Source organism: Molothrus ater, chromosome 1 (assembly GCF_012460135.2).
Source record: "Molothrus ater isolate BHLD 08-10-18 breed brown headed cowbird chromosome 1, BPBGC_Mater_1.1, whole genome shotgun sequence".
NCBI classification, from domain to species: Eukaryota; Metazoa; Chordata; class Aves; order Passeriformes; family Icteridae; genus Molothrus; species Molothrus ater.
This window is the reverse complement of record NC_050478.2, coordinates 39878887-39903809: the sequence shown is the minus strand read 5'-3', so window position 1 is coordinate 39903809 and position 24923 is coordinate 39878887. Positions and strand designations below refer to the sequence as shown.

At 41.2% G+C, this 24923-nt stretch overlaps 1 protein-coding gene across 10 annotated transcripts in view; it reads right to left on the bottom strand.

Annotated features, from left to right (window-relative positions):
* Window positions 1-334: 334 nt before the first annotated feature.
* LRRC3B (leucine rich repeat containing 3B) overlaps window positions 335-24923 on the bottom strand; it is a 44524-nt gene continuing 19935 nt past the window's right edge. For 7 of the 10 annotated variants that reach the window (XM_054515447.1, XM_036406367.2, XM_036406371.1 and 4 more), the window contains one exon: window positions 335-1598. In XM_054515447.1, the coding sequence (XP_054371422.1) occupies window positions 654-1433 (780 nt within the window). In that variant the 5' untranslated portion in view covers window positions 1434-1598 and the 3' untranslated portion in view covers window positions 335-653. Of the gene's footprint in view, window positions 1599-23743; window positions 23870-24923 lie in introns of all 10 variants that reach the window. The other 3 variants (XM_036406369.1, XM_054515445.1, XM_054515440.1) reach the window with 1 other exon arrangement.

Sequence of the window (24923 nt, the reverse complement as noted above, 5' to 3'; positions counted from 1 at the left end):
AGGTGCAGCTCCTCCAGGTTGCCTCCTCCCCAGCACTGCCAAAATGCCCTCCGAGAGGTTAAGCAAGCATCAGTCCCTTACACTCAGAGTCAGGGCACTCTGCTCTGCCCACACTGTGCCCCTTACCCACCATGGCAGGCAGCCCACAAAATGGGCTACCATTCACCAGCTACTCACCTTGCACCCATGGGTGAGATGTGCCCTTTGGGGACTCTGCAATCCTGTACCTCTCACAGCCCACTTCATCATCACTCCTCTCCTCTACTTCACGGGCACTGAACAAGCCAAAGGTGCTCTGGCACTGGACAGGTTTCTGATCAATAAATAACTCTGCTTTACATGGTTCAAATTTAAGCTTTTATTTGGTTTTTAAATTAAAAAAATAAATTTCGTTATTAAATAGTGGAATGGGTCTAAACTAATGTCTACATATTAATTCACTTGCTTTAGTATACCACCAGAGAAATAATTGAAGTTTACCACCTGGACAAAACTTTCTGTTAGAAAGCTCAACAGTGGCGTAATTCAGTTAAACAGGAAAAAGAAAGCCCCAAAAGTCTTAATGTTTACAATGAATGTTAGAAGTAAACCTCTGGTTTTAGTGTCATCCAACTCTAGTTTCCATCACAAAGGCAGTCATTGTATTCAGAATACTATACCACAGTGCTAATGTCATCGGCTTCATCTGGTTTCTTTTGCCTGCTTGGCAGGGATTTCAAGTACTCCAGGTGCCTCCTTGCATCCTCCTGGTTCTGTCGGACGTAATAAACCACATAGGAGATCACCATGGTGAACCAGCCAAACATGGTGACCAGCATGGCATAGTCAGTAGTCTTTTTAGGGAGGTTGCAGAGGTCGGCGTCGTTGGCAGCGTTGAGGAAGGGTCTCCCTGCGTGCTCGTCCAGCACAGATGTCTTGCAGATGACGTTGTTGGCCGTCTCGTGGTTGGAGGCCATGCTCCGCAGCACCTGCTGCAGCGTGCAGTCACAGTGCCAGGGGTTGTTGGCAATTCTGGCCCTGGCCTTCAGGTTGTTGAAAGCGTTTTTGTGCACGCTTTTAATCCGGTTGTCGGACAAATCCAGAGTCTGCAAGGTTTCTGCCACCCCTTTAAAGGCATGTTCATCGATAAACTCAATCCCATTTTTTGATAAATTGAGGACTCTCAATTGGTGCAAGTCCTTAAAAATTTCGTTTGGGATAGATGTTATCTGATTGGAGTCCAAATAAAGTAAGACTGTTTCTGGAGGAAGATCTCTGGGTATCTCCTTGAGGTTTGCATTGCTACAGCTGACATTCAGACCTCTGGAGCGAGAACAGAGGCAGCCTTTTGGGCACATACTGGCAGAATGAAAACACAGTATCATGAGGACAAAACTTTGTAAGAGCAGACACATGGAGAGGGAACGAGTTAACCACAGGTCTACCAAATGCATGCTGGGCTGTCAGCATAATCACACGACCACTTCTCATTCAGCCGACAGGGTGGGAAAAGGATCGGCAAAGCTGAAACGTGGCTTCATTTTCTTCGGCGGGATTAGCAAAAACTGGTTACTAGCACACGGGCTTCCTCATGGTCAATATGCTTCTTAGAAGTATGCCTACAGAGAAGAAGAAAAAAAGGTTTTTTATTCCACGAACTCAAATTCTAACTTTGTTTTCATTAAAAAAAATAGAAATAAAAAGATGTTAAAGGGAAATACCACGCTAAAGGAATGATTTATTATCTTAAATAACTCCTATTAGCATTAATCTGAGTTTAGTGCATAAATCCCCAGGACATTTTTAAGAGGATAGAGTACACTTACTACAAATTGCACAGGTTTGGTCTTTAATACTTATTAGAGAAGGCACTGGTTTGCTTTTATCACCGACTCTTCTAAAACAGCTATAAAACTAAATTGCATTTTCCCTTCTGAAATAGAAGATGCATCGATAGGAGCTAAGACTTGTATCTCCAGCAACAGTGACAGGTTAAGTGAGGAATCTGTGGTGGTTAATGTGAACTTGTCTCAAAATAATTTATGCCATTTTAAGTCCAAATCCAAGTACTTCAGCAAGAAAATATTTTTACTATATCAAGGAACAAAAATCAGGTAAAGCAAATGCTGCTACAAGATGCCACAATCACCCACCACCTCCTTGTTTGTCTCCCCCTCCTTCTCTTTTGCTTTAGAATGCTGGATTTCTTGTACCTCCCAGCATTTGGTGAGAGCCACAGACATAATTTCTACCTCCAGTTTTTTTGAAAATTTTCTTTTCATGTAACAAAAAGAAATGGAACAATTGCAAAAAACTCACATATCCCACCCTCCAAAAAAAAACCCTCATATGAGCCAAACACTAAAATATCTTATTCATGGCATGTAATTTGCTAATAGGACATATGAAAAATACTGTTTCTGCTTCTCCCCCTTTAAGTTGGCTTTAAAATAGGAAACATCCAGATGCTTCTCCATTTTCTCCTTTAACTGGAATACAATACAGAAGTCTGAAATGCTGACCTATATGGTTTCAAAGACAACCCTTCCTGCCCACCACCACCCCTATTATGGTAAACTATGAATTTAAAACAACAGGTCCATTTGTTTTCATGTACATGCTCTCTGTCTTTGTAGAAGCTCAGATATGTGTAGCTTTCAGGTTGTATTTACATATAAATGAATTATGTTTTTTTCTAAATCCACACTGTAGCCCACTGAACAAGAAAATCCCTGCATGGAGGATATGTGTGATTTTACATGGAAAAAGAGAAATTGCATTGCAATCACTTTTTTACTTGCAGAACTGACATACCAACTGCAGTTGCTGACACATTGCAGTAATATGGATCGGATGTGTCAAGCATAATTTCAAACTCATAGCTCGAGTTCTATTTAACCCTTTCTGCTGAGGCTCTGTATGTCAGTAACCCCACAGGAAAACAAAAATAAAACAACCCAAACCAATCTTAACAGCATGTATATTACTTGTATGGCTCGGGAATGCTCACACAAGCTCAGCATACTCTCACTGCAACTACTGGAGAGAGTAATTTATCACCACTAATCTTCAACTTACCTATTGTTCAAATCAGTGATTGCCCAAGAACCTAAACAGAAAGCTTACACTTGGATTCCATAAAACTTCTATTCTCAAATTAAAAAGAAATGTGAGAAATTGTGAAGTTAACCCTGGAAATGTGAAACTGCTTAGAAGGGAACTAAGCAGAGCATGAAAAGCTCCCTTTGAGGAAAGAGAGGTGAGGTAGCACCTCCCGAGTCAAGGAAATCCTTCAAAACCTCTGTGGGAAAAACAGGGTTTACATGAAACAACCCTGTTGCAGTGGGTGCATCTTTCCCATTTCTCCCTTTGGCTCTTTGGTCACTGGAGTGCCTGCTCTTCAGACCAGACAGAAATATGCTACAGGAGGGGATAAGCTCCAGAAGTTGTTTTTTCCCAGCCTGCCCAAAAGCGCTAAGTACTTGCTAAAATGTGCAGCCCATTCGGAGGCCAAGCTGGAGCTGGCAGCTGTTCCCCCTGGCACTCGGAGCCGGCAATCTGCTGCTCCCTCCAGCAGCCCCGGGTGTTGTGGCAGGACAGCCTGTCCCCTGGAAAAACAGCCACCTATTTTCTTTTCCCTTCATGTTCATGTGTCTCACTACTGTGCTGCTGCAGCAGAAGAGTAGATGAGTGGTGCATCTCATCTACAGAAGGAGCATCATCTCATCACTTCTTGTACACAGTGGCTTCCCACCACCACCACTGGAGCTCTACTGCAGGAAGGGACTGGGGGGAAAGAGCAAAGACCTGAAGTAGTCTCAGGTGTTTCATTGTATAGAAGCACAAAAATGATACTGTTCTCATCAGAGTGTCACAAATGAATGTCAAATTTGCTTCATTACAGGCTAAAAAACCAGTCACCCTGGAAATACAGCGTAGACTCTGCTGAATGCTCCACTGGTTACACCACCAAAGAGCATGTATCAGAGGCCCCAAGCCCCTTTGTAGAACATCCTGATCCCACAGAAGACAAATGAATCTATTTAATGCATTAATGTGTTTAGAGAAAGAAGTAGAGTCATTAGAGTCTCAGTGTTTAATGAAGCAGTGCCTCTTCTAAAGGCCTAAGTAAGTAAATTAATATAGAGAGGAAAGAACTCTCAATGTTTTAAGTTGCTAGATAGAGCAAATACAAGTTTAAACCTGCAATTAACAACCCACTCAACAAAACTTGTCTGAATAAGAACAAAGCTCAGCAAATTCCCAGTAAATTAGCCAGAAGAAACACAATGGGACTGAGCATCAGTCAGGGTAAACAGAGCTTCGTTTGCTTCAGAATATGCGCTTGAAGGGATATCTGAGGTTTGTTTTCAACAATAAACTTAGAGCAAGAACTTTCTTTACTTCTAGTGACTGCAAGAAAAGAAAAGAAAACTAGGATTCACATATTTTTAATGCCAGTAGGAAGATCTGTGGCTTCTTGAGCTGTATCTAATTTCCTCTTGCTTGGAACACAATAAATAAAGAAGATGTCAAAGTTGGAACAAACACAATAGAGATATACCAGAAGAAGCAGTAATGACTACAGACAAAAGGATGAAAGACACAGAATTAAAATAAATATGTGAATTAATTATAAATCTGCAAATAAAGCAAAAAGAAAAAAAGAAATTAAAAAGTGAACGAAGGAATAGGGAAATGACAGCAATACCAGGAGCACTTGCAGCACTGTGGTATAAAAAGGCCTTTTGTGCACATTTCTAAAATACAAGTACAAACACCAAGTCAAATATTGCAGGGGAATAATACTACAGACAAAAGATTGCACAGAAGAGCTCTTTACAGTCTTACAATTTAAACAGGTTTCCAAGGCTTCCTCTTCTCAAGTTCCCCCAAGACCATTCACTCAGTGCCTACATCCAACAATGTAGGAAAATGTACAAATCCTGAAATCCTTGGGGAAAACACACTGCTTTTAATACATAGTGAGATTTCTACTGAGCTTCAGGCGTCAGGTACTTGCAAGTGTTTGTCTTTACTACAAACAAGGTGCAGAGACTGTATCTTAGCTCCTGAATGCAACACTACTAAATTATCTAATTGAATAATAACTTCTCCCCACAAGAACCAGTGTTGTGAGGAAGCACTGGTGCCTCCAACTACCGACATGGGAAAAGGCTCCACAGACTCAAGAAAGTCTAACAGAAAGTCCAGGACAAGACAGCCTGCAATATTAATTTATCCTGTTTTGTCTTCAAAGAAAGGCAAGGAGGATAGGAAATCCTATAACCATCACACAGAACAGACAAAAAATGACACAGGCTGAGATGTTTCGATGTTTAGGGCAATACTAAGACAACAAAAGGTGCAGAAAAAGACAATCCATCATATACGTTTAGTTAAATATGTCTGACTAGGAGAAGGGGTTTCTACTGCAGTGTTGAGACTTTCAGAGTCCACATGGCAGCTTTGGTCATCACCCAAGTACTCACACATCCCCTGCCTCTATAAAAGAGAACAGATGGAAATAAATGGAACAGATACCAAATCCTTACTTGAGAGCCAGCCACTGGTCTCAGAGGATGCAAAAGCAGAAACTACAACCAACGTTGAGAGGTATTCTGCCTACAGTATGTTGAACACACCCACACACACAATCCCCTAAACCCTCAGGTGAAATCAGTGGTGCCATTTGTTGATGACACTCTTCTTGCAAATTTGTTTTTTTCAGATGCAAGAGAGGGATTTACTTCCTATTTGTCCAGCAGATGGCTTCTCCAGGCATTCTGTATCTACATTTTAGTAGGGTCTTTCAAAGATTACTTTCTAGCACTACCAAAATAACCTGTGACAGAAAAATATCTTTGTTCAAGTTGTTCCAGTAGGACAACACTTGGAATTTCACCTGAATTCTCAGATGGTGTCAGGTAAATTCCCAAACATTTTTTTTTGAGGAAAAATCAAGACCATTACCCTTCTCCTGACAGTTCTTTATCAAGCAAGATCTCACACATAAAGACAAAACCATGACCTAATGTAATGTATTTAATATAAATGTTTTTATGGGAAGATTCCTGTTGTAAATCACAGAATGAGGGCCACAAATTAAGTCTGTAGAACAGGATCACACAGGTACATGCCAACACAAGAGCCCCCAGACTCACATACAACATCCTCACTTGTTTTGCCTGCTTGTCAAACACTCATGGGAAGAATAAGCAGCAGCTCTCTGCTGTCTCTTCAAAGCTGGACCCACTGATGAAAAAGACTTCATCTATAACTCCAGCAATGTCAAAGGGGTCACAGCTAACTACTAATGCTCAGCAACTGCACACACAATTTGTACTTAAGGTTACTGAAGGCTCCATGATTAGAAAGGAATTTCTTTTTACTGTAGCCGATGTGCTCAAACGAGCAGGCAGGATCAGAACAGGGAAAAGGAAGAAGCCAATGGATCAACCACAGGGGGTGAGCTGTTGGCTGCATCATGACAATACTCAATCTGTCTGGTCTGTCACTTTTCAACCACCAGAAAAATTGGAAAAAATTATGAACAATCCAGCTTCCTAAGAATGTGGATCATAGGGACTGATGCACAATTCACCTGCCTAGGCTTACCATGCTTCCAAGGATATACAGCTGTAAAGCTTAAGTGACTTTGCTACTAAATTTAGGCACAGTACCCAGAGAAGCCCTCATTTGAAAATGGATCCCAAATGGCACTGCAGAGCTCCACAATCCCTGGGATCACAGATTCCACAACAAACATCACTGTGTTTTCAGTTAATACTGAAGGTATCCCCACAAACAACTGCAGCCCCCCACATGAAAGATGCACTGCACCTATCAGGGTGCCTCCCATCCTCCTCTCGTACAGCCCGTACAACTCACATATGAACCTAGAGACAGCTCCAATTTCTATGGGCACCTCTGCTGCCTTCAAAAGAAGCTCTCAACTCCCAGTAAGCCCTCAGGAGATCCCTGAAAAAGAGCTCAACTTTTCAAGCCTGGTCTAAGTAAAGTCCTACCCTTCAGAGTAACAACTTTCTTGCGTGCCAGCATCGGAATTTTGATACAGAATTAGAAAAGTCCAGGAAATGAGACTCCTACAGGGCTCTTTTTTTAGACATCTTTAAAGCAAACTTGCACTTTGAATAAATATTAAAATTTTATAACTGAAAATCCATTAAATGGAGCACTGAAAAAGATCATTATTTTAACTTCCAGAAAATTACTGAAATGCTTTATAGTTTTTAAAGACCTGACATTATTATAACTTTTTTCCCTCCTTTAAGACATTGACTATGTTGGTTAATAGAAAAGATGCTCATTGATAAATCTAGTTTTCTATTTTCTATTAAAACAGGTCTTGACTTTGCCATATTGAGTATTTTTGGGTTACATTGGGTTTAGCAAATCAACCATTGAAATAGAAAATATGCCCCTTTCTAATACATTGTTTCCCATCAGTTCTGCTTCCTGTAATGCCAGTCTGCTTCTTATAAAACACACACTCCCCACCCTGCTATCCCCCATCCATAGAGCTGTGGTTGATGACTTTGTTTTTTTTTCCCACTGTCATAAAAGCCATGTACTACTTTATCTCTAAAAATATTACCTTGCAATTAGTATTGACAAAACAGCCATAAAATGGAGATTATAGGCTAAAACTAACAGGTGATTTTCCAGCCCGAAAAGTCCAGTTAGCTAGAGGACTAAGGACAGGACAATTTTATCTGAACCCAAAGAAAGAGATTTGCCACCACTACTCCCAAACAATTGCTAAGGGCATATTTAGGAAGAGTTAAAACAGAGAAGACATTTGGAGAAAGAACTGTTTATACATCCTACCCTTAATGAATCTTACACTCCTGGTAAATACAGATCTCCCAGTAAGCTGCACACTGGGCTGTCCTGTGCACCAGGTTGGAGAGATCTGAGCCTCTGGAGGCCAGCAGACTCTATGCACATTGGGGAAAAAACTCCATCAAATCCTGCCTGGCTCCACCAACACCTGCAGGCTGAATCAGCCCACAAATTTTAAAAACACAAGATTGATGTAAAAATAAGAAGTTGAGGGGTTTTTTTTACACACCTATGGATATATGATAAAACTACATCATGGCAATGTGACTGACGAGTGGGCACTGAGCTGAAAAGTGATCACACTTGAGAGCTGGAGCTGGACAGGAGCAGTAGGACCCAAAGGGGAACATAGCAGCCACTTCTGACTTCTGTGCTGTCTGTGCACTATCGAACATCAAATTGCATGGGTACCAAGTGAATTCCTCCAAACAAACAATACAATCCTTTAAAATAACGCCACCTATGTGCTGTTAGCCCACCAGGACCAAGGGCAATCTCACTAGCTGCACAGAGGGACTGAGAGTCAGGCAACTCAACCCTCTCCATGGCTCCAGGACAACATGAAGAAATTCCATTCAGCAGATGAAACAAGAACCCCATTTGGATTCCCAGGACAATCTGTGCCTTTCACACATCTCTCCCTGTCACTCCTCAGTTGTGGAGGCCTGGCTGCTCCACAGCTCAGCCACCTTGAAGGTAGGCAGTTAAGATGCTATGAAGCACCAAACCAGAGAGGTGCCATGACCTGCTTGCAAGGTGCCAGGTCATTTCAATTCCCAGATGAAAGTCTCCAGCAGTGGAAGAGTTTCAGGAATTCAGAATATGGCAAGATGAAAAATCCTAAAGCAGTAAAAAGAGAAATTAATAGAAGCCAACGGCAAATGAGGTAGGAAAAAAGGGGTGCAAAAGATCACTGATTCTATGAATAATTGAAATGTCATGATTAATCAGTGTGAGCCTGAACTTAAACTACATAATGGATTCATTATCTAATGAAACACCAAATGTACTCAAACTGAAATATTCTCCCCTAGGACAGGACTCAGAATGCCAATCAACATTTTGTTCCCAAAAAACATCCAGTTATAGGCATCTATATATAACTGCAAACCTTTTCCAGTTGTAGAAGCAAAGCGTGTAGGTAAAGGTTTATAGATCCTAAGCTATGAATGCCCTCCCTTACCTGTCACAGAGTAATAAAATGGTTGAGGAGAGCCAAATGAACGTTTTAAGCTATAATTACTTTATGATTGTGAGATCACTGAATGTATCACTCCTTATTACAGATTAATATCTTAATTATACTGTGTGGGCAAATGAATCAGCACTTTAAGACTGATGGGTTGGGTTCATGTTCAGAAATGTATTTGACTTTTTTTCCTTTTCACATCAAATCAGGAATTATTTCGCAAGTCTCAGCTGATAAATAATTGTGTGAAACTTTGCAGATATAATAACAGATTGATGACATAAAAAATATTACCAATCATCTCCTATGATGCTTTGCTCTTGGAAGTCTTCTGTGGCAACACATTTCTTGGAATGAAATTTGGTAACTTGCTGGAAATTAAAGAAACAGCTGCTGGGGATGCTGTTAGACCTCGTTCTTTTGAGCCTTAACAAAGATTGAATCACCTGCTTTTTAGAAGGCATTCCGTGCTGCCTACTTCTCTTTGTTATCTCCTGCATCCTCTTCATCTGACATAGACAACAGATGGCTCCTGTCCCTTCCCTGAGCAATATACCCTGATGGGAAATATAAACAGCATTTTGTGTGCACACCTATGCCATTTGAAAAAAAAAAAAAAGTTACATAGACTTACACTGCATATGTAGTTGCAACATAAAGCAAGTTAAAAATGAAAGGCACAAGATGTAAGATGCATTATAATCTTTAACATCATTTATCACTACATTCAGAAGAAATTGTCTTGACAACCTATAGAAGAAATGAACAAAGATCAAGATATGCCAGTTCCTGCTCAGCAAACACATCTGCAAGAAGATTTTTTACTACTATATAAGAACATGAAAAACCACATTACAGATGCTAAAGGAAAATGCTCCAACACACATAAACGACTACTTGTGAAGAGCTCTCCAAAGCCTCATCACTTTTTTCTAGATTATTAGTGTGCATCGGAGTTTGGGATTATATTCTACCAAGTCTCAGTCACATTTTCTGAGAAAACATCAACAACCATTCTATTAGGAAAGAAAATCCTTTCCAGTTGCAACTGAGTCAATCCTCCACATGATCTATAGTAAGAAAAAAATATACTCTGAAAGCTTAAAATAACCTGAAGTGGAAATGCTTCATCTTTCTTGGGTAAAGAGATCCAGACTAAAGTCCTTTCTAAAGTCTGGTTATGAGGAGAATACCTAGAAGCCTTTCATTAATAAGGAATGCTGAAAGTTTTCAAGAAATCTGATACAACCCAATGGAAAATGCTTTCATCATGAGATGTCAATTTCACAGTATTTGTCAATTTATTTTTCTCCCATATTATAAAATAACATGATCAAAGTGAAAGAGACAAGTGCCCAGTTGGAGCCATACTCTTTCCAGTAGCTAATGATGGATGCTCCTTCAACTTAATTAGGCAGAATCTATCAGATCAGAGAAAATCTTGTCTTGATCTCAAGATAATTACACTGATTACCTCAATGATTACCAGCATAATCAGTGGCAAGTCTTGCAATTTAATCTTGATAACTGCATCTGGTGTCTGCAGATGGTGTCCTTGCCCAGTTGAAGACCTCATTCTATTTTTGCAAAGTACAAATCTAATCCCTGCTAACAAAACTGTGTTATCAGAAACCAACAGGCCTTTAAGAAACTAAGGCTATTGCAAAGAAAAGCAAGATTCAGACCACCTAGAGACCCTTCTTCCTCTTTTAAGGATGTTTATTTCGTTCTGTGTACTGTGATCTTTAGGCTCATTTGAGGTTCACCCAAATGCTCCTGCAACTTAGTAGAGGACAGGGCTTGTGATTAGGCTGGGAGGCTGTGCTGATAATAAAGTCAGCAAGGCAGAAATGAGCGTGCTGACCTGAGGGGACTGTTCAGAGAGGCACACACTGGTGGCTCTGCAAAGCTGCCATCAATGCCCAAAGCAGCAGCAGGACAGCAAGACAGCTGCTGGCAGCAAAAACCTGGGCACGAGGGAATGCTGCAAGAGGGGGCTGTGGAGTCCGAAGCACAACAGGGAGAAGGAAAACAAAGCAGAGAATGGGCTGAAAGCTGCTTTTCCCAGCTGACCCTCTGTCACAGAGCAGCTTCTCAGGACAATGGGTCACCACAGATGAAACCACTTCTTGGTTTAGACAGCTTAACAGAAAATACAGATGTGAGCAGAGGAAGTGCCACAGTGACAGTTCAGCACCCACTTTCACAAACTCTTGCTTTTACTGGGTCTAGATTACCCTGCTGTGTTAAAACCCACGAAGCCAAGGCTGCTTCTCTTCCTGCACTCTTCTCTTCCTGTCACTCTTCCCAGTGACACAAACACAGAGCAATAATTCATGGCACAAAGAATTTGAAAGGAAAGAAGCCAGCAGAAGCTATTACTAAAATGAAGCAACCTGAATAATACTAATACACAGGATGAGACTAGCAAGAAAAAGAACATACTTCTGGAGCAATTACTCTGAAAAAATCTTAAAGGGGAGAAAAAAACCCCACAAGATAAATTAGCAAAAGGGGACAGCAGTTAAAATATAGTACCTCAGCAGTTATTAATTCAGCTCCTTGTGCTTTGAAATATGCTACCTGTATATTACCAGGACCTTAAAGAAGCATGCAGAAGTAGAGTAACTCATTTAGAAAAATGCAAGAAAAATAAAATGTGTACCAGCATATAAAAGAAACCAATCAAGTTTGAAAGTTCCAATTAAAAGCTCTAAACCTAAGAGTGAATGCTCAAAACCACAAGCTTCTCCTAATGAAATTAAAATTGTGATTTAACAATATAATTCAGAAAATAGCAAAAGAGACAGCGAGTATGGAATAATTATGAGATCAATAAGCAATTAAGCAACTTTAAAAGACATTCAAGTAACCTACAATCAAGTGACACACTGAGTTAGCTGCAAGCCATTTGACCTTGCCTGGCTGATCAGTGATGCTGGTTTTGCTGTGCCAATGGTTATTACACCTGCTCACTGCCATTTGCATAGCTGGAGAGCCAAGAGCATTCCATTTCTGCACTAAAGGTGTCAAGCAAAGTATCATAACCTACTGCATCAAACCATCCACCCAAAAACCACATCCCCACTTCTAATATTTCAATCCATGAACAGCTTCAAATAACTGTAATTTCTTTTTCATTAGCTTGCCAGGGAAACTTACCCTTTTTTTCTGCCCTAATAATAGATTTTCTCTCTATATTTAGGTATCATTATAGCTCTAAAAGCTCAACATGTGATAATCTGGAATAGTCAGACTCAGAGATTTTGTACTTTCATGAAAGCAAGACTAGTAGGTTCCCATCAGGACCCACTTTTAGTTCTGCTGGCTGCTACTACCATTAGAAGCTGTGGAAAAAACTAGCCCAAGTACAATTTCTGCAGCCCTGCTTCAGGTGAGGATCTTCCAAGAAAGAAACATCTAGCAGTGTAAAGCTTCAATGCCATCTTGTGCTGGCAGCACTCCCCTAATTAAGAATTTAAGGCCAGATGGAGCCATTAGATCATCTAATCTGACCCCCTGCCTACCACATGACGTGTCGTTTTACCAGTAAACCTCATATTGAGCCCAAAAATTTAGGTCAGACTGAAGTATGTCTGAACTGAGAAGACTTCTGTGTGCCCAGGGCAGTACCTTTTGTGCCCACTGTTCTTGCAGCACCCTGTATCAACAATCACCATAAGAGTTAAACTACTCCAGCAGACACATCTGCTCCACCAGGATCCAGACACCAAGCAAGGGTGTTTGTTTTCAAAAGAAAGGCTATACTGGAAGATAATGTTCCACTGTTCATTATCAAGAGTTCTATGTTACCACTTTCTCCAAATGAAAGTTAAACAAACTGGCTATTTTTTAATCTGCTGGTGAGTTACATCAGGCCCTCAGCTGCCATTAATGAACAGTTCAAATTACATGTGTTACACCTAAGCAACAATCAGCATGTTTTCATTTTGAAAGAAGTGCTCTGGAGCATCCCCAAGGCTTCTCAGGAAGTCAGGTAATTTTTTTTTTTTTTTTAACCCTGTAGTAGGACTTCTCCAAAGTCATAATAAAACTTGCTGTATTAAGTGTCTCTTCTGAGGACATAAAATGATAGCAAGTCATTATTACAACTTGACGTTGCAGGCTGAAATCCTTTAAGGGTTGGTTCTCTGACCATTACTCAGCAAAAATCTTTAGCCTGTTTGCAGCTCATCAGCTGGTAAGGGGCAAGAGAGCCTTCGACATTCACCACACTGAAATAAAAGTTATCTCCAACTGCTAAATGAAAGGAACAGCTCTAAGAAAAAAATAAATCTGCTTCTCTCAGTGGAAATAAGCACCAGTCTTTAATAGACATGGAACCTAGCTGTGCAGAAAACAAAAGCAAGGCACAGCTGCTTGACACCGAGTGTGCAGAGATCTTCCAGTTAGTCGTTTTTCCCAAGGAGAAAACAAAAGGAAGGAAGAGCCAAAATGAAGTGTTGCAATGGCTACCTCCAAGAAGAGAACAAACCCTTGAGGTCACATTTTCGCTAAAGGAAAAGAGGTCTTTATCAGCAACACTAGAGCACAACAGGAACTTGGTTCAATAAAACCCTTATTTTAAAGACAAGAATGTATCAGCTCTTTGTGTGTCCCCTCTGTATAACCTCTGAGGTTATACGGCCAAGTTGACTTTGGCAGACCTAGGTGATACAAAAAGCAGGAGTTGTGAAGGAAAAAAAAATCTTGATTTGCTGGGCAATGATCCAATAAGCAAGACACCTGAGGCTGCAAGTTCACAGCTGAAGAAGCTCAGGTAGAAATAATTTATAGCAAATTAAGTTAGGTCATGATAATGAAATTTAAAGACATGTGGGGCACAATTAATTTTACTAAGGCTTGTTGAAAAGTGAAACCCAAGCAGAGCAAACAGGAAGGCTAATTTAACTCTGGTTACTGTTGGCACCTGGCACTGAGATAAACTTAACTTGACACACTTGGAATGGGAAAGAGAATATAAGAATAGGATTTAAAAAAAAAAAATTAACACCATTTCTCCACATTGCAGAGGAAAACAGGGCAAATTCAATCCTGTGACTCAAGGCTGCTTGTTTCCCAATTTTAAAACATCCTGGCACACAGCCCTCAGTGGCAAGTGCAGTGAAAACAGCTGATTGCGAGGGTTGGGAAAGGATGGATAACAACATCTGCAGTGAGAAGCCCCTGCCATTAAGGAGCAGGAGGGAGGATGGAAAAACCTAATGGGAAAAGGTCTCCTAAGAGGTGCAGTGCCCTTGCAGGGCACTGGAAACCAGCAGAAATGGCAGGAGGGATGTTGTCATCGTTGAGGGCTCCGCAAGGTACCTCAACAGGTTATCCGGCCAAGCCTGGGCTTTGGCTGCACTTGGCAACAGACGAGGTCCATGGTGTCCTCAGCTGCCCCTCCTGCCACCCATGTCCCCCACGCTGTGAAAAACGCCAGGTGAAGGGGAAACAAGAGTCACTATAATGGATGAATGCAGCAGTTTGCAGGAGGGGGGAGGGAGAGAGTAATGAAAAAGTGTTAATATTGAAGTAATAAAGCTTGTGGCCATTTTTCAGTCTGAAATGCACAACACCATAAAACAATGCTTAAAGGCACTCACTTCTGTTCCAAACCACCTGCACGCTAAGGCACCCTGCTATTAGCACATAAGTTGTTTACTACCAGTCTTATTTCAGTCAGACTCCAGGAGAGCCATAAAGCTGAATTTCTTCACTCAGTACAGGAGTCCAAATGGCCTCAGGTTTTCCTTGGTATGCCAAGCCCCAGCGTGTCACCTGCGATCCCTGCCCAGTCACTAACCCACTCATTTCTAGTAAGATGTATAAAAGTCAAATCAAAGCAAGGGGAATCTGTGCCTGGCACATGGCACACATACACTCTCCTTCTTGCCTGCTTCTCCTCGAGCTCCTGAAGCAACAGCTACTCTCAGTGAGGTGTGCTCAGCACAACTATGATGGTGGCTTTATCTGCCAGTAAGCATCCCTTGTGTTACACTTTCCCAAAATGGTCTGGGCAGTGGTTGGTAAAATGAGACTTCTATTTCCTCTCCTGAAACAATTTCTTCAAAAAAATGTAATGGAGAAATAATGAAATATAATGGCAAAACAAATAAATAATGGATATTCTTTTGAAATTAAGACATTTTCATCTTTATTTGTCACTTGCCTCTTTTTTGTTTCTTTCGTTTGCTCTTTTGTTTGGCCCAAATAAAAGCATGTGAGTTCAAAGCAACTCACCCACTTTTTTTCCTCTGTCAGAAGCAAATATTATGATTCAGGGACACCTAGAGAGATGGCCCAGCTACAAAGAAAAGTCTTTGTCTCACAGAGAGGACTACTAATTCAAGGAAAAAAAGATAGAGGCTAGAAGAATGGTGTTATCTACAGGAAAGTTTAAGGCTGACAGAAAAGCCTGTGGAATTGCAGGAATAGCGAAGAATAAAGAGAAGTAGAAGTTAATCTCAGACCTCTGCAGGCACCATGAAAGGAGGAAGCCAGATGTGAGAGTTTCACATGAGAGACCACACTGGCTCACCAGCCCATGGGTGAACTACTTAAAGCCCGGAGCCCAGTGAAACTGCCAAGCCTTAACAAGTTCTATAAATTATACTATCTTTCTGGGAGCTACATGACAAACCATGAAACAGCCCAGCAGCAGCAGCAGCATTCTATTGACTAATAAAATAGACAGAGATACACTAGTATGGTGGAAAAACCAGTTTTGCCCATATTTACACACCTTCGCAATGAGAGTCAATAATGAACAGCACCCTATTAACTGTCCGCCTTTTTTCAAAGGCACCTTTACCTCTTATGCATTCAATTCCCACATCTGAATACAAGTCAGGAGTCCAGGACATACAAAAAAATCCAAACGGCCTAAACAACACTGTTGAGTCCCAGGTTATGTACTACGAAGAACACCACAACAACAAGTAAACTAAACTCTATCACTTGAGAGCAGCATTTTCTAATCTTTTACCTTGTGCTTACCATCACGGGAAACATTATCTTACTAATTCTTCTTTCCTTAGTTGCCATAGATGCAGTGCCACAGTTCTGCAGCAACATGCAGCCATCTTCATAAGCTGGTTCAGATCTGAGCACAGCTGCACTTCTGAGTGCTTCCCTTCTTGCTTTCAGTCTGGCAAAGGTATCCTCCAGTCCATCCTGCCCTTCCCCACTGGACAGTGACGATAACAAACTAGCTCAAGCACATTAAAACAGATTAGGCTTCTGTAATGAAGTGGTGCCATACACCTTTCAGTGTCACTTGTTCTGGCCCAGGAACAGTTTGCATGCACCCCAAAAGGATGCTTTCTGAAAATTACAAATCTTCCATCTCTTCCAGCTGCAAGGAGAGCCCATCCTTGCAATCCTACATTTAAAACCATTGCTAGCCCGAGGAGCAGCCCAGTGTTAAACTTCAGTCAATACAGTGCTATCAACCTGTCTTCACACTGATCCATGATATGTGAGCAGCAGTAGGGTGTTCACAGTGGTAACAGCCACATGTTATTGCACCACCAGGGCTCTCACAGTGCTCTGAGCTCAAAAGTGTACTCAGAACACAAAAGGGAGACAACCACAGCTATGGTTACCAGTGTGTGTTACCAGCCACCACATAGCTGCACCATGGCAAGCAAGGGGACTGCAGGCTGGCAAGCCCGTGGCTCCTTGGGGAATGAGCCTCAACAGCCCCAAAAAGCTCCTATGATGGCTCTGCCTTCCTTTTGATTAATATATTCAACCTCTCCTTTCTCTTTCCACCAAAAAACTGTCATTTTGCAAATAGCCCCTCTAGAATTCTTCAAAGTTGCACATAAAAATGCAGCGACCTCTGCAAACAGGGAGGAGTGGGCAAGTCAACCATCCATCCAGGAGGTGTCTTCCAAGTTCATCTACCATACTAACTCACCACATCATCATTTCATATTATAAAGTTACTTTAATGGCTGTACAAAAAGCTCCATTAAGAATGAATTATTAGTTCTCCATCAATGACTAACATCTGCCTTAGTAAGGCAATCATTTATTAATAACAAAATAAATAGCTAGGCTTCTCTTAGAATAAATTTTAGTAGTAAAATGAGAGGAAAAAAGACTCATAATTATAAGATGTTAGTACGTATTTTAAGTTACCCAAGTATTTCCCAGGCAAAATGCTACACCCTACCTTTACTCATTAAAACAGAACCTGGCCTGAAGTTTAACAAAGAGGAAAAAAAATAATATCTTTTCCTATACAGTGGCATTCCTTCAGTTAAGTAGTTTCTTATTTCTGCTGCATTTTTCATAGCACCCATATCAATACTGCTACTAAAATTTTAATGGCTATTTAGTGTCACTGGAACATACATATTTTCTTTATTAAATATGAATATCAAAAATTTTTGGAAAAATTAAAAACATTATACAACATGAAAAACTTCAACCAAAATACAAAATTTAAACCATGCTGGTATTTTTCTGTCTTTATAAAAATATGGTACTGTTATCAGTTCCTCCTTCTGGAGCTTTCAGTCAGCTCTCTTCAAAACAAAGAGAAGGTGATCGATTCTCTGGTGCACTAAAGGTTGCAGCTCTTTGTGAACAAGGTGGCCCCACTGAATGCTGCTTGGCTGGGCTCACACTCAGGAGCTGAGCAATGATCTGAAGCAGAAGCTCAGATGGTTGTGGTGAGGTCCTGCAATGTGTTTTCACAGGAGACACCCGATGTGGGCTATTTTATGAATGGTCCACCATGAACAGACACACACACTGCAATTTTGACTTCACAAGATGTGATGACAGCAGCAGATATGCTGAGGAAAATAAACAACCTTTTTTTGTGTAGCAGTGCCAGCAGAAAGCAGCCCAGAAGTTGGTACAACTACTCTTGGGAATAATTACTGCAACACTTCTAGCCTCCCACTAATTTTGAGGCAGTGCCACAATTCACATGCACAGCCATTCTTGCTTCCATGCAGGAGGAGGAGCAACCCTGGCAGATCTCCATGTGCTGCTAGGCTGAGTCCTAAGTGCTGCGCAACCCTCTGAGAGTCACTGGCTGTTTCTGGAATCTAAGAAAGGGAAAGGCTTTTAAAAAGTTACTATGAACTTAAATCTGGTGGAGCCATGCTGGAAAGGTAAATGAACACTGCTTGAGGACGAGTGGCTCCTCAGCTCCCACTGCATTCAGTGTGGATGCCCCATGTCTCTCTGGAGGGCAGGGCTGACCAACCTCTGCTCCCCATCAGTGGCACATGCTCAGCAGCCAAGGGGTGTTCTGTGCTTTGCACCCGTTAGCCCAGACTGCTGCCGGGCTTGGAGCTCAGAAGAAGGCAGGAGCCAAAATCCTGCCTCAGGCTGATGGCTTCACCCAAGAAGCAGCATTTTCTGGTCCTGCTGAGCTCAGGAGCTGTCAGGTTCCTACTGAGCTGGAAATAAAAGCTTCACTTTTTTTTTCCTCCTTCTTTCTCCCCATTTGACAACTGCACATAAACACTTGTAGATTGGGACTGTTACACCCCTGCAGGCTTAAAACAACCTTGTTCAGGCATGGACGACAGCTCTTGATGGCAACACGAATGTGACTGCAGACTAATTCCCCTTGTTGTTCTGACACATGAAAACCACCTCTGAAATTGCTGCACTGTCTGTAGTCACTCCTGTTACACATCTCTGCACAGTCAGCACTCAGCCAAGCCAACACAGGAAAGAAGCACACAGGAAAAACTCGCACCTTCATACTGCTTTGTGCAGAGTTCTTTTTTAGTGTAATCATGGAAAGACATTAATAGCTTAATTTAAATACAGGTCTATCAACACACTCTAAATTTTTTTAATACATGCACTCTGCACAGGACTGGTTTGTGTCTAAAGCACATTAAGTGAATCTCTGTCTCTGGAAAGACAGACTACTAGGAAAAAGGCTGTCAATTGAAAAGGTACTTCTTCCTTCAATATTCTATGCTCAGAAAACCCAGGGCCCTGCAACCATTGAGAGAATCTGGAGCCATAAAGGCTTGTTGTCAGCAGAGGAGGATCCAGTGAAGGGACATTTAACCACACTGGACATACACAAGCCCATGGATCCAGGGGGGATGCATCCATGAGTGCTGAGGGAGCTGACTGAAGTTTACAGGAGGCTACTCCAAACGATCTTTCAAAGATCATAGGGATCAGATGAATTTCTTGAGGACTGCATGAAAGCCAGTCCTATTTTCAAGAAAGAGGATCCCATAAACTAGGCAGGCCAGTTTCACCTCCAACCCTGGGGAGGTGATCAGCAAATAAATCTGGGAACAATTACCTTAACATATGGAGTAAAATCAAATGACTGGGAATAGTCAGCAGAGATTTATGAAAGCAGAAATCACATCTGAACAACCTGATAGTTTTCTGCAATGAGATGCCTGCTGAGATGAGAAAGAAGTGGATGTTAATTTATCTTGACTTCAGCAGAGCTTTTGATGCCGTCTCCCGTAACATCCTTATTGACACACTGATGAAGTACAGACTAAACATGGACATGGTGAGGTGGAGAGAACACTGGCTGAACTGCTTGGCTCAAAAGGCTGTGCACAGCAGCACGAAGTCCAGCAAGAGGCCCATCACTAGTGGAGCACTCCAGGGGTCAGTACTGGGACCAACATCATTTAACATTTTCACAACCAACCTGGAGGGTGGGAGAGAACCTCCAGCAAGCTGGTTGATGACAAAACCAGGGAGGAGCAGTTGATGCACCAGGTGGGTGTGCTGCCATCCTGGACTGGAGGAGACAGGAGAAGGACCTGGACTGGCTGGAGAACATGCTGGCAGGAACCTCATGCAGCTCAGCAAAGGTGATCAGTTCTGCACCTGGGTCTGCTTAGCTCCATGCATCACTACATGCTGGGGCCTGATCAGCTGGAAAGCAGGCTTGCAGAGAGCAACATCAGGGTCCTGACAGACACAAAGTGTGTGCCCTCACAGAAAGGTGGGTAACAGCATCATGGGCTGCTTTAGAAAGAGCATCACCAGCAGGTTAAGGATGCTCCTCTCCCTCCACTCAGCCCTGGTGAGACACCTGCACAGAGCTGTTAGTCCTGGGCTTCCTGGTATGTGCAAAACATGGACTGAAACAAGTCAGCAAAGGCCACAAAGGTGATAAAAGAACTGGAAGATCTGATGTATGAGAGGCTGAGATTCCAAGGACTGTTCAGCTTGGAGAAGGCTCAGGGCAGGTCTCATCAGTACGTATAAACAACTGATGGGAGACAATAATGAAGACAGACTCTTCCCAGTTGTGCCCAGCAAAAGGAGGCAATGGGCACAAACTGAAATACAAGGAACTCCATCTGAAAGCAAGAAAATATTTTATTTTTCTTTTTTCCCTCTCCCTACTGTGGGGGTGGTCACATCTGGAACAGGTTATTGAGAGAGGTTGTGGCATCTCCATCCAAGCCTGGTGGACATAGCTTTGAGCAACATGCTTAAGCAGTGGACTAAGTAATCTCCAGATATTCTTTGCAGCCTCAGCCATTCCATGATTACTTCCAATCAAGTTAAACAGAACAGCTGAAAGAACTACAGTTCAAGACGAAAATACTCAAAAGCAGCAGAACTTAAGACAGAGGTAATTCTAGGCTTTGCAGCATAATGCTTAACTCCTACAGATGCACATTTTTATTTCCTCTTTATGTTACACAAGACTGTACAACCTGTGTGGTCTGAAAAGAAGAGATGCAATTCATGGGGTTCTTCACTTGCAACACAGTTAGTTATAAACACATATTCCAAACAAGAACTTGGCTGAAGATGTTTTCTATCACTCAGATTTTATGAAATATCTTACCACTGAGTACAGTTTCCACTATGACTACAGTAAGTAAGCAGATTCAATTACAGATGTTCTCTTTTAAAAACACTATTTGAAAGGAACATGGTGTAAAGCATTAATTGAAATGAAGTTCCTTTCCACAAGAACAGTGCTTCCTGAGAAACAGTTATATTAGCCAACTAACACTGAAGAGACACAATTACAATGTTGCTCTGTGACTCTAAATCAAAATAGTATTCTTCTTTTTTAACTCACACCAGCATCCAAAAACAAAGGACCAAAACTGCAAATGTTTATTCATTTTTGTAACTGAAGTCAACAAATTGAATTACTGAATTGATAGCATGACAATATCCCCAGTAAATATGCATAAACTTATCTGTAAACTCTTGAAAGGAGAAGTTTTTTAAATGATAACAAGTCACACACAGTCAATTTATTTAGGTAAATAAATTCCTAAGAACCTAATGGACCAATTAAGTGATTAACTGAATTCAATGCATCAAACACCAACTTAGGTGCCTACTCTCATACAAGCTGTTTTAAAAACACTGCTCTTAAAGAAACCAAACAGAGAAACAAAAGAAGTTTGAGAGTTTTTTTTTTAATGCTTTTGAGCACCAAAATAACACTCAAGCTGGCAAGAAAACAAGGGGAAACTTTCATTCTGTTTTCTGTACACAAATTACAGAAGATAATCCTCAAAGTGTAGCTAGAAAGCTTCAAAAGGAAACAAGACCACTGAACAAGCATTCTAAAATTCCAACTTTTGTTATTAATTTTGTCAGTCAAATGGATTGTAATAGGAAATACATTTTTCCATCCTTCATTTACAATACTCTCTTAGAACATCTGAGGCCAATTCACAACCCTCTACAGGGATATGACATTTGCCAAGAGAAAAAAAAAACAACTCTGCAGGAACAAGCTACCAAGGTTTTCCCTGAAGCTTCCTGTTGGGATTTGTAGCCTTAAAAGGAAAAAAGGCTTTTTAATGCTGTCCTCAGCTTGCCAAACTAAGAGCCCTCGGGTGTGCTTGGTGTCTGTCACTGCATTCGCTCAGGGATTCTGTGTGGCTTTCTCTTGCTATCTTCCAGCAGATCCAGCAGGGCTGTTTTCATCTCCTGGCATGATCCAAACCCTCTATCAGGCTATTTGCTTAACCCAGAAATCCCAGAGCCCCCCAGGAGTCCGAGCTCTGCAGGAAAGCTCAAGCACCAGAAGACACTGCAGAAGCAAGGCATACCACCTCTGCCCAATACCTCTCAGGTCCAGATAATCTGGAGGTGAGAAGGGGGGCACCTCTGCTTGACCAGACTTTTTCCAAAGCCACCGAGGGAGTCATCCATAAGGATAACCTCCACATGTAAGCAAATGACCTACAGGATCATGCAGTTCCTGCCTTGGGAAAAAAAAAAAAAATCAACTACCACCTGAATTTTCAAGTTCACAGTAACAGAAACAGAAATACTTTTGAAATTCATGTAGTAATAGCACTGATAGCAGAAAAATTCCTCTTAAATGCCTTGGACAATTTGGTTTTACACTTCAAGACAACAAGTTTAATTTCTACTACTGTTTTACAATGAAGAGAAGCTCCCTTAGGTACTAAGCCTAATAAAAGGAGCCCACCACATACTTGCCCTCAGTCATTAATTTTGAGTACTGAAAACCACTGCTCACTGCTTTTCTCATGGTGGAAAAGGGCCATGCAGAGGAAATTCAAATGCCCAGATAATTAATAAAAATACTATATAATATGGTATATTTAAGCATGGCTACATAAAGTAAGCAAGATTAAACAGTATGGCAAATAGAAGTGAAGTATAAACATATTTTCCCTTATAAGACCAAACAGAAGTCACATCCATTTAAGCAAATATTTTTCTATACTGATAGAAGCCAAATACATGGGGTAAACTGCTGTGCTTTTTTTCTGTTTGCTTCATATAAAATCACACAGAAAATTTGTGTTCACATAACACTAACGACAAAATGCTCTTTGCTATTTTACAAGCTGTTTGTAATGAACATTTTAGCTCTCTCAAAAGGTGAAGAATAAATCAGCCAAACTCTTTATGCATGTCCTATGAGGATACCCATCCTCAGTAAAAACAAATTTCACTAGCCTTAGTCAGCAAGCTGCAGTGGTATGTGCCAAAACTATGACACGCACCAAAAACTTAGAGACTTGTTAACTGGTAGCAAGATACAACAGAATATGCCCACCGAAAACTACTCAAATTTCCCAAATGGCCTTTGAATGGCTTTCTTTTTTGAACAAGAACTTGATGCTTCACATTATATCTGTGCACACTATATTCTCCTTCTTCCCTGAATTCTAAACATTTTTCTTACATTTACTTCTTCTGAGATTCAGTAGTGACAGTTTCTTCTTTACACTCCTACATATATTTTGCACAAGCTGTTAAACAGAATTAGTCCATGCTCCTCTTTCACATTTTTCCTGTGCTCTGAAGGAACCCAATACACAGACTTTTGAGAAATCCTAGCTTTGACCCTTACCACCTAGCTACTAACTTGTGCCAACATGTTTTGCCAGGATGAAGAAAGATCTTATGGACTGTAGTCATGCAGACCTTCCAAATGACCACAAGAAACATTTAGCAGGTGAAAAGAGGTCCCAGGTGGCTGGCTACAAAGGGGTATGAATACAGCCTTTGGAAGACAAGTTGAACATGCTGAGTGTAAACTCTACACTGCCCTTAGCTACCATGACACCCCTTACAAACAGATAACCACAAAAACATTGCCTGGTATCATTTCACAGTTTGCACTCTGCACATACAATAACCCAGGTTAGTTCTAAAGGATACCATCAGCAAGAGGGATGGCTGGGACTTGTACCTAAATACAGAAAGAGATTATTCATTTACCTTGAGCATAAAGGTACTCACTCCTCAAATTTCATGACAAGTCTTCACTGCAAATTTCCCCTTATCATTCAAAATCAGCATGAACATGTTAGAATCACCTAGAGAAGCCTTGTGGTCTTCACAGACCTAGCAAACAGAAAGATTGATGTAAGTGAATTCCCTCTGCCTCCTCAAAAAAGGCAAAATTACACCCTGATAATTCTTTCAGTTGGAGTTCACTAATTGTCTTTTAGTTGGAAATAAGAACAACCAGTTTTGTGGTAACAATCACTAGCCTTAATGTTTGATTTTTTAAAAAATAAAAATAAAAATACCAGAAGAAATACTAGGAAGAAAGCAAAGTGAAGCAACAATGTAAAACTCCTGGATTCTGGAACAGTAAATAATGCAAGTGTGGACATCCTTCCTTCACCACGTGGTAGGACCACATGGCAGCAGGAGCAAAATCATCATGTGCAGTATCTGAAGACCGTGCCACAGAACAGAAAATAAAGGTGGATAATAAAGAATAAACCTATTATGCAAGTGCTGATATGTTTAAATCTGGAGGCACACTAGCACTTCCTGCAGAGCTTTTTGCCAAGTACAGAATCCTTGGGGAAAATGGCTTAATCCCCAGCAATGACGCAGTGTGAGAAGCCTATCTGGGACACACTTAATGCCGTCCTCCACACAGAGGGTGCACTTCCAGGAATAAAGAGTTAGTCACCATGTCTACCTCCACCACCCATCCCCTCATCTTTTGCATATCCTGCTCTGCAGAGACAGGCATTCACACCTACAGGATGCTGCTAAGTCATGCGGGGACATGGCATGCAGGGAACTGCTCTTCTAAAGAAAATGCCTGCAAATACAATGGACATCTCACTAAGATTTCTTCTTTCACATGGATTCCCACAGGTGGTTTTGCTACACCCCGTTCCTGAATGGAAGCACCAATCTGCTTCTGCACACCTTCTCATGAAGGTTAGAAAGGGGCAGAGAGCATCTTCTTGCATATACCAAGACTCGAGGGAGTCATATGAAACAGATAATTTAAATGGTTTAAAATCACAGAATCACTGAAGTTGGAAAAGACCTCTAAGATCATTGAGTCCAACCATTAACCTGGCCACATCCATGTCCATTACTAAAGCATGTCCACAAGTGCCACATCCATACATCTTCTGAACACTTCCAG